This window comes from Nothoprocta perdicaria, unplaced genomic scaffold (genome assembly GCF_003342845.1).
Source record: "Nothoprocta perdicaria isolate Ctin4 unplaced genomic scaffold, notPer1 scaffold_353, whole genome shotgun sequence".
NCBI lineage: Eukaryota > Metazoa > Chordata > Aves > Tinamiformes > Tinamidae > Nothoprocta > Nothoprocta perdicaria.
The window spans coordinates 256,915-265,917 of record NW_020455592.1 but is presented as its reverse complement, the minus strand read 5'-3'; the positions used below and the strand labels follow the sequence as shown (position 1 = coordinate 265,917).

The 9,003-nt window shown below is 53.3% G+C and overlaps 1 protein-coding gene across 1 annotated transcript; it reads left to right on the top strand.

The window, feature by feature from the left end:
• Positions 1-3,844: 3,844 nt before the first annotated feature.
• OLFML3 (olfactomedin like 3) lies at positions 3,845-5,895 on the top strand. Its single transcript, XM_026044210.1, has 3 exons — positions 3,845-4,036; positions 4,509-4,794; positions 5,044-5,895. Exons 1-3 carry the CDS (start codon positions 3,926-3,928, stop codon positions 5,826-5,828), a joined length of 1,182 nt encoding a protein of 393 aa, XP_025899995.1. The 5' UTR covers positions 3,845-3,925; the 3' UTR covers positions 5,829-5,895.
• Positions 5,896-9,003: the final 3,108 nt, after the last annotated feature.

The following is a 9,003-nucleotide window of genomic DNA, read 5'->3' as shown; positions in this document are numbered from 1 at the left end:
TTTCTTAATATTTTTTCTTCATACGATTAATTTAGGAGGGAGTTGAGCAATTGAAATACAATGAAACATCACTGTATTGATTTGTACAGCTTTTTATACTCCTGTGAGCGTATCCTCCTGGATATGTCAACAGCTTCTTTAAAGCGCTCTTATTAAAACTTGTATACAGTACCTGCATGTAGGAATTGCAAAAAAAAAAAAAAAAAAAAAAAGAAAAAAAAGGAAAAAAATCAGATTTTAAAGTTTATTACTGAATTTAAAACTATTTTAGAAGTTTTGTATTGGTGGTGTTTTAATATTTTACATAAAATGAAATATGTACATATTGATTAGAAAATATAACAAGCAAAACTTCCTGCTAACCCCAAATGTTCTGTCTTTGTAATCAAAATGTGTAGTGATTATACTTGAACTCTGTACTTGGTGTTTGTCTAATTCTTAAACGTTCCTGGGGATGGAGTTGATGTATTCTTTGTATTTAAACCAAAATGAATTGATACATGTTGGAATGTATGTGATATAATGCAATGGTTAGAGCTCATCACTGTAGCACTGAGAGAGGAGTAGGGCTTCATGAGAGAAAAGGAAACCTTCTGATTTGTTTTGCACAGGTATGTGTGATGAAGAGTTGTTTGGTGTGTCCCCTTATTGTAGTGCCTTAAATGATGATGTAGTGTGACTAGAGTTTACAGTGAGCTTGCCTTATGAGGGACCAGCAAGCCCCCATCAAATTGAAGCAATCCACTAAGCTTATCACAGCAAGAAGAGCAGTATGTTGCATAGGTGCGTTGTTCTCAGTTTTAATACTGTCATAAAAAGCTACATTTTTTGTTTGGAGTGAAGCGATGTTCCCCTAAAGCTTTTCCTTGAAATGGCACATGTACTGTTAGATGTCTGTCAGTGCATTTCGAATAGGGTAGTGCTGGGAATGCATTGGAATGTTTAGTCTAATATTGCAGAAGTGATTAAATATGTGCAATCACTTTTTACTAGATTAGTATGGCGTTATCTTCCCCTATGTTAATAGCAGACATTTCTTGTAAAATATTTCTAGTTCAGTAATAGAATATTTATACCAAAGAGAGCCTGCTGTAAAGCACATGATACCATTTTAAAAGTTCTGTAAGGCAACTGCTACTGTGGAGTTGTTGGGAAGGTTTGTCAACTGCAGCACTAGCTGGTGCTCAGAGGAAATGAGCAGTCTGGAGAATCAGTGCAGTTTTTAAACTAAACTTTGTTTTCTTGGTCCCCTGTACTATGTCAGTATGTAGATGAGTATCTTGTCCAAAAGGAAAATAAACTGTCTCGAGCAGTAACGTACTGCAGCAATAAAAGGTTTTGGTAACCTTGAAACCCAGTTTATGCTCCGTCCAGGTGGGAACAGGCCAGTTCTCTGACTCGTGTCTGGCAAGAGGTGCAAAATCCTGTTCTGAAATTCCACATTATTAATAGGGGAAGGTGTGGACTGAATCTGGAGCTGAGGAACTGCTAAAGCTTTGCATCTCTCTCACTAGAGGGAACAAGGACTTTGGAGCTGGACACTGGTGTTAGTGACATGTTGTTCAGTGTATTTTTAGTCAGAGCATTTCTGTAAATGTGAGGATATCTAGCTAATCTCGGTATTTCACATCACTGGTGTAAGTGATACTGTTGGTTGCTGTGAGCACTTTCCTACTAGTCCATACTACATTGCTTGTATTCAGTACTTTACCTTGAGATACCTCTTGGGTACAGAGTTGTGCCTTTCCATCAGAAGGCAAAGAAATTCCAAATCCTGGGTTTCAGAAACGTAAAGACCTCTAGCAAAACATGCTAATAGGTTGGAGAAAAACTCCCTTCCACTCTCCCAAAGCAGAGGAAGGATTAAAATGCCTCTCTGGCTTTAGACGCCGTTACCTGTAAACCAGCCGAGCATATTTGCAAGACCTGGTGTCATGCCAGGAAGTGTTACAGATGAGATGGAACACTCCATTTGAAAAGTCTTTGGTTGCCCTGAAGTTCCCTGATGATACACAGCATAAAATAAGCCAACAAACTGCCCCCGATCAGGGCCAGGTTTCCGTCCCCAGTGTGAGCCCGGCCCCGTGCGTGTTGCATGATTTAGCTGCTGCTGGCCTGCTCTAAGGGATGCAGCCCTTCTTCCCATGCATACCCAGGTCCTTTCAAAACAGGTTTAAAGATCAAGTGTCCTCGTCATCAGAGCCATTGCACAGATTTTATTAAGCAACTTGCTATCTCTGCATAGAAATTAAAGTCCTCTTTAACTCCTCTCATTTTTCCCAAGTTGTCCACCACAGATGCAGCTTGCGGCTTGCTTTTCGAGTTTCCATGGCCGTGGTCCCATCTGGACTCGTACGAGCTGTGCTGTTCAACCGGAGCTGTTTGGCTCCACGAGCTGCAGCAGCCCCTGCAGAGACCGCATCCCGAGACTTCCCTGTGCGCCCGGGTCATGGGATGCACCCATCCCCTTTGGGACGTGAAACTAAATTGCTTCTCAATGACAGGATTGGCACAGCCCTGCTTTCTGTTTTATTTAAGCTTCTGAATGGTACCGCATGTCCACATGGTTGTTTGTTGCTAAACTTTATATAATGTGTGATTTCAGATTCGGCTTGAAATATATCTATCTCACTACATGTAGCAGTACATTATATGTAATGTTAGTATTTCTGCTTGAATCCTTGATATTGCAATGGAATTCCTACTTTATTAAATGTATTTGATATGCTAGTTACTGTGTAAAATTTAACTTTCTTTTATGGTTGTGCTCTTCCTTTTTACAGGCCTCTAGATACAGGTAGTTTCTGGCGATTACTGATCTATGTTTGTATTGCTGATGTACTTAGGGGGTATGTAAAAATCATTTTAACAAAAGAAATAGATATTTAAAATTTAATACTAACTATATGGGAAAAGGGTCCATCGTGAAAACATAGTTTATCTTTGGATTCAATGTTTGTCTTTGGTTTTACAAAGTAGCTTGTATTTTAAGTATTTTCTACATAATATGGTAAAAATGTAGAACAATTGCAATGCATCAATAAAAAGGGTTAATTTTCTGTACTCTATTCATTTGGTTGCTTGCTCTGTTAAAGGGGATGGGAAAAGGGATTTTGGCTTATCTGTGATGAAATGTGAGCACCAGCTGCTGGTTCCTGCTGCTCAGGGTCCGCACGGGCTCTCGGCAAACTGCTGCCAGTGGCTCGTGCAGCCAACGGCATTGGGGCCATCCTGAGCTTGGGAAAACAGGAATTTCTTTGCAGCTCTGTGTATGTCCACAGGCCCGTGTGCAACCTCCACGGGTGTGTCAAGCCCCCCACGCAGCTCGGCCTCCTGCTCGACTCTGTGTCCCTGCACCGGGACCAGGATGTCGCTTGTCCGGGTGCTGCTGCCTCTGCTCCTGCAGGGCCCTGGGCAGAAGTGGCGTGTAGACTCTCCGGCCTTCCCAAACTCCCCTTCCCGGCACGTGGCGCCCTGGTGAGGACCCGACCGGGCCCGTGGAGCTGGAGGTGCCCCTGGCCCAGACGCAAGCCCGAGCGCTGCCCTCCCCAGCAGGAGCAGCCTCACGCGCAGCGGGGCCCGGGCACCGTGGGCACCGCAGGCTCTGCTGCTGACGTGGGACGCGGGGCTGGGCTCTGCCCCGGGCGGGTGGGCGCCCTGCAGCGCCAGGCCGGCCCCTGGCCCTGTCCGTGCCCCTCAGGTGCTGCCCTCGCCCTGCCCTGCGCTCCCCTTGCCGGCCACCTCGCGCATCCTCAGGCTCGCGCTCCGAGGCTGAAGGGGTTAAGGCGCCCGGGGCCAGCGCCTGCGGAGGGAGCAGCCTGCCCTCCCCACTCTCCCCATCTGGATCCAATAAGGGCTGGGGAGGCTGGAGCATTCCAGAGCGCTGAGCTGGAAGCGCTGCGCCCGCTGCTCCCACCCGACGGCCATGGGGCCCTGGCGCTGCTGCCTGCTGCTCCTGGCGCTGCTGCCCGCCGCCCCCCGTGCCCAGCAGCAGCAGTTCATGGAGTACATGGAGCGGCGCCTTGCGCTCCTCGAGGTAGGTGCCCGTGCCAGGTGCTGCTGCTGGGCCACGATGGGGTCGGAGGCAGCCGAGCTCCTGGTGGGAGCAGAGCAGGGACTGGGTGACCTGGCCCCGGCTTGTCGTGGAGAACAGCGGGGGCGGCATGGTGGGTGCAGGGGCACCACAGGCACAGGAACACTGCGAGAATGGGCTAACTGGGGGTGCAGGAGTACTGCAAGCACAGGGGCATTGTGCTGTGGGAACAGTGCAGTTGCGGGTTCATGGCAAGTGTGGGAACATGGCAGGAGCGTTGCAGGCATGGGAACATCACAAGCGTGGGAGCATCGTAGGTGCAAGGGCGCTGTGGGTGCAGGAGCAGCAGGACTGTGCCCGGGTGCGAGCGCGGGTGGTGATGAGACCCAGGGGAGCCGGGTCAATGGGACACAGTGCGGAGCAGGAGCAGTGCGGGGCCCCATCGCAGGGACCTCAGTGTCCCCTGGGTGCACAGGAGCGGATCTCTCAGTGGCACGACCAGAGCAGCCGCTACTCCACGGAGCTGCGGGACTTCAAGAACCAGGTGCTGGGGATGCTGGAGGCGGCAGAAAAGGAGCGGGAGGCACTGCGGGCAGAGGCGGAGAGCGCAGCTGTGCGCGTGGACCGCCTGGAGCGTGAGGTGGACTACCTGGAGACCCAGAACCCCGCGCCACCCTGTGTGGAGGTGGACGAGACCCTGCTGGAGAAGCAGGTGGCCACGGCCAAGCAGCAGAAAAACCAGAAGTACGCGAAGCTGACAGGTGAGCGGCCACGCGGCACCGGCGCAGGGTGGGACATGGGACTCCCTGACAGGCGGGTGGCAATGACACCCGGGCAGAGGCGTTTTGGGGTGTCTCCAACCCAAACCCCACATTCTCATGAACATCGGAGCCCCAGGCAGCATCTCCTGCCCCTTGCCCACACACACTTTGCATGAGCGTGCACAGCCAGGACGCGCAGGGCCGCGGGGCTGCCACCTTCCCCATGCTCACAGCTGCCCGTGCACACAGATTGCAGTGACACCATCGCCAGCGTGCGGTCCATGAAGATCCTGAAGCGCTTCGGCAGCGCCGCGGGGCTCTGGAGCAAGGACATGGCGGGCAGCTCAGAGAAGATCTACGTCTTCGACGGCACCGCCAATGACACCATGTACGTCTTCCCGCGCATGCGGGAGTTCACCCTCTTCTCAGCCACACGCAAGGCCGCCCGCATCAAACTGCCCTACCCCTGGGTGGGCACCGGGCACTTGGTCTACGGCGGGCACCTCTACTACATCCGCCAGCAGGGCCCCTTCCAGGTGATCAAGTTCAACCTGGCCAACAAGACGGTGGTGGACAGCTCAGTGTTCCCGGCCGAGGAGCAGGTGCCCGTCTTTGGGCTCTCCCCTTCCACCTACATCGAGGTGGCAGCAGATGAGGAGGGGCTCTGGGCCATCTATGCCACCAAGGAGAACGAGAAGAACATCTGCCTGGCCAAGCTGGACCCCGACTCGCTGGACATCGAGCAGATGTGGGACACGCCATGCCCGCGGGAGAACGCCGAGGGGGCCTTTGTGGTGTGTGGGGCGCTGCACGTGGTTTACAACACACGGCTGCCCAGCCGCTCGCGCGTCCAGTGCGTCTTCGACGTCAGCGGCACCCTGGCTGCCGAGGACGCCGCCCTCGTCTACTTCCCCAAGCGCTACGGCTCCCACTCGGGCATGAAGTACCACCCGCACGAGCGGCAGCTCTACGCCTGGGATGATGGCTACCAGATCATATACCGCATGGAGATGAAGAAGAAGACAGAGGTCTGAGCAGCACCGTGGCAGCAGTGCAGACAGAGCGCCGAGTGGGAACCGCCGGGGCTGCCACAATAAAGGATTTCTGCCTGACGTGGCCTGGTCCCCTCTCCTGCCTGCACCTCAGCGGGTCTGTGATGCGGCTGGGCTGGATCAGGACCGGGGATTTGGGGTTGGGGCCGGTCTGGGATGGGGCAGGATCAGGGCTTGGGTCTGGAGCCATGGGCATCTCCCCCTGCTCCTGCTTGGGGCTGACATATTTTGCATTTTGCATCTGCAAAACTGCAAAGCAAAAACCAAAACCACTTAAGCAGGATCATGGCACAGTGCAAGGCTGCCCATCACCCTGGAGCTCTGGGGCCACCTCCAGACAGAGCTGGGATCCCTGGAAGAGGGACTGCACATCTGGAGCTGGGACCAGGCACAGCATCTTCCCACTACAGATGTCCCAGAATCTGGGGCACACCACTGTGGGAATGATGATTATTGCAGAAAATTGATGCCATTTCCACAGAGGCAGGGTCAAAAGAAACAAACCACCCGTTCTTCCAGCTCTACTGAAACAGGTGAGCGTGGTGCCAGCTCGCTGGCTGTCCACTGAACCTGGTTCCTTACTACTCCTCCTCTGTCCCTCCTCACAGTAGAATTCCTCTTCCCCTCTTCCCATTTCTCAGTGGGGAGTGATGTGCAAGAGCCAGCAGGAGATGAGCGGCAAGCTGCTTGCTTTGTGCTGCTGAACAAACCACAAATGCTCTGTACATGCGACGCCCGGGTCGCGCTTCTGCATTTCATTCCCATGCTGCGGGTCGCCTTCGCTCCCGCTGTTCCCAAGGCAACGGGACCCGTGCCGGGATGCGCCGGCTCGGCCTACAGACTTCCCCAGCCCTCACGATCCGCATTTTCCATTGCCATCTCTCCTAGTCTCTTGAAACATGCATGTGGTAAATGCCACATTTAACTACAGATGACATGGAGTACAAGGTTTATATTTGCGTGATTAACGCACTGTTTTAAAATATAGCTGTAGAACTGTAAAAGGTACAAAACACCACTGGGGAAAGCGCAGGGAAGAAACCCATTTCTGGGGCTCTGGTGGCCCCAGGCAGCATTCCCGGCAGCACTGGCTCCCTGTGGCCTCCCCTCTCAGCCCTGAGCCTGGAGCCCATTGACCTTGGCCCAAAAGCAGCTGCCATCTTCTTTGCTTTGCAAAACGAAGCCTGGATGAGCCCAGCAGTGTGAGGACACCTGGAACTGCTGGGGTAAAGCAGGAGAGAGAGGAGCAGAGAGCAACGTGGAGCCTGGGGAAGGGGCTGCTGCACTGCTCCTTGTGCCGCTGGTCTCCTAGGGAGCAGGGGCAGCCAAGGGGAACGGAGCGCGGACCAAGCATGGGGTGTGCACGGGGTGGGTGTTCAGTTACTGACCACACAAGAAACACACACTAACAGGAGGGTTTGGAAGGAGTATGGGCACAAACACGTGCACCCCCGGCACTGGCAGCCCGGTGATGACGCTTGCCTTCTCCCAGGTTTCCCTGGTATCCTTGCTGGCACCTCCAGGCTCTTGCCACATCCCTGGAGGGCCACCATGCCCATTGTGCTCCTCCTGTCTTGACCCTTCTCTTGGGATGTTGCTGGCCACGATGGGATGGACCTGGTGCCAGGCATCCTCCCTCCCAGCAACTGGGCCTGAGAAACCTGGCTCTTCTGGAGCCGCTCGCAGCTCCAGAAAATTGTGGAAGTTTTTCTGTATCAGCATCAGCTGTGCTCGTCTTCCCCAGCACTGCAGCCCTGCCAACACAGCAGGTTGCAGGATGGAGGGAGACAGGAGCGTTGCTCATGCAGGGGCACAGGAACATTGTCGCTGATGCTCCTGGGCAGAGGGGCACCCGGGGCTCGGGGACTCGGGGGACACAGCAGGGACACTGCTCCTGTGCACTGCCCGGACCGGGGCTGCTGGCAGCCAGGCACGTCCGCACCTCCCCAGCTGTTCTGGGCACAGAAAAAAACGTTACAGACTATTTGACAGCCTGAGCTCCCCGTCCCAGCATGCCCGCCGCGCCAGGAAGCGGAGCCGCAGGGTGGGAGCCGGGAGCGGGGCAGGGCACGAGGGGGCCGCGCCGCGGGGCCGGGGGCCGCGCAGTGTCCAGCAGCGACGCCGCGGCCGGCAGCGACCCTGGCTGCAATGCGGGTCCCGCAGCGACCCCGGTAGCGACGCGATGTCCGTCGGGTGCAGCGGGAGCGGAGGCGGCCCCGGTCCCGGCTCCGCTCACGGCGTAGGCGGTGCCTTGGGAGAGGGGCAGGAGCCCTGGCTGTCGGTGCTCGCGGCCCGGCCACGCCACTGCAGGGGAGAAAAACACATATATTCATGCATTAGATTGCAGAAAGGGGCTTGTCTGAATGTCTCTGCCCAGGTTTTGTGCAGGTTTTTTTTTTTCCTTTTTTTTTTCCTTTTTTTTTTCTTTTTTTTTTTTAATTTTTATTTTGCAGAACTCCTGACCTGGCACTATGAGGGGGTAGAGGGGAAATGACTCATGTGACTTTTTCCAGAGGCTTGGGGGCTCAGCTGAGGTTTCAGTGCTTGCTTTGGAATGTGAGTCATCCATACGCCTGCCTCCAGTGTTCCTGTGCGTATTCCTGCATGGGTCAGGGCTTACAGCCCTCAGAGGCCCCATGCAGGTGGGTTGCGGGTTCCGGATTTCCATTATTTGAGGATGTTGTGTCTTGCCCTGGCTTATGTCTCCCCCAGGGCTGTTCCCTGTATCGTATCAAACCCTCAAGGCACAAGTGCTGTTTTATCACCATGCAAAGCATCAACGATGCTCTTCCCTGCAGAACTGATGGCTTAAATCCATCAAAAAGCAAGTAACTGCATAGAAGTGTGAAGAAATTGGGAAAGAAAATGCTAGAGATGGTCAAAATGTCACCCAGGCCTGCAGGGCCTGTTTCATCACCCATGGCTGCCTCCAACGAGGCTCTTTCCTGGGAGACACATGGAGCAATTACAGCCATCCTATTTATGCATCCTCAAAGGCTCAGGGATGAGTCAACAGAAAAATCTTTTAGGATAACGAAACTAAATCTTGAAATACATGATTAGTCTGGATCATCTTTTCTGCAATCAGAAAAAAAAAAAAAGAGGAAAAAGAAGAGAAAAAGAAAATACAAGAGAAGCAGATGTGCAGAAGAGGCTC

Excerpts from the sequence above, each read along its gene's own strand:
- OLFML3 (XM_026044210.1), top strand. The coding sequence starts at position 3,926 with ATGGGGCCCTGGCGCTGCTGCCTGCTGCTCCTGGCGCTGCTGCCCGCC. Across the intron at positions 4,037-4,508 it reads GGCGCCTTGCGCTCCTCGAG|GAGCGGATCTCTCAGTGGCA; the intron begins GTAGGTGCCCGT and ends CTGGGTGCACAG. Across the intron at positions 4,795-5,043 it reads GAAGTACGCGAAGCTGACAG|ATTGCAGTGACACCATCGCC; the intron begins GTGAGCGGCCAC and ends CCGTGCACACAG.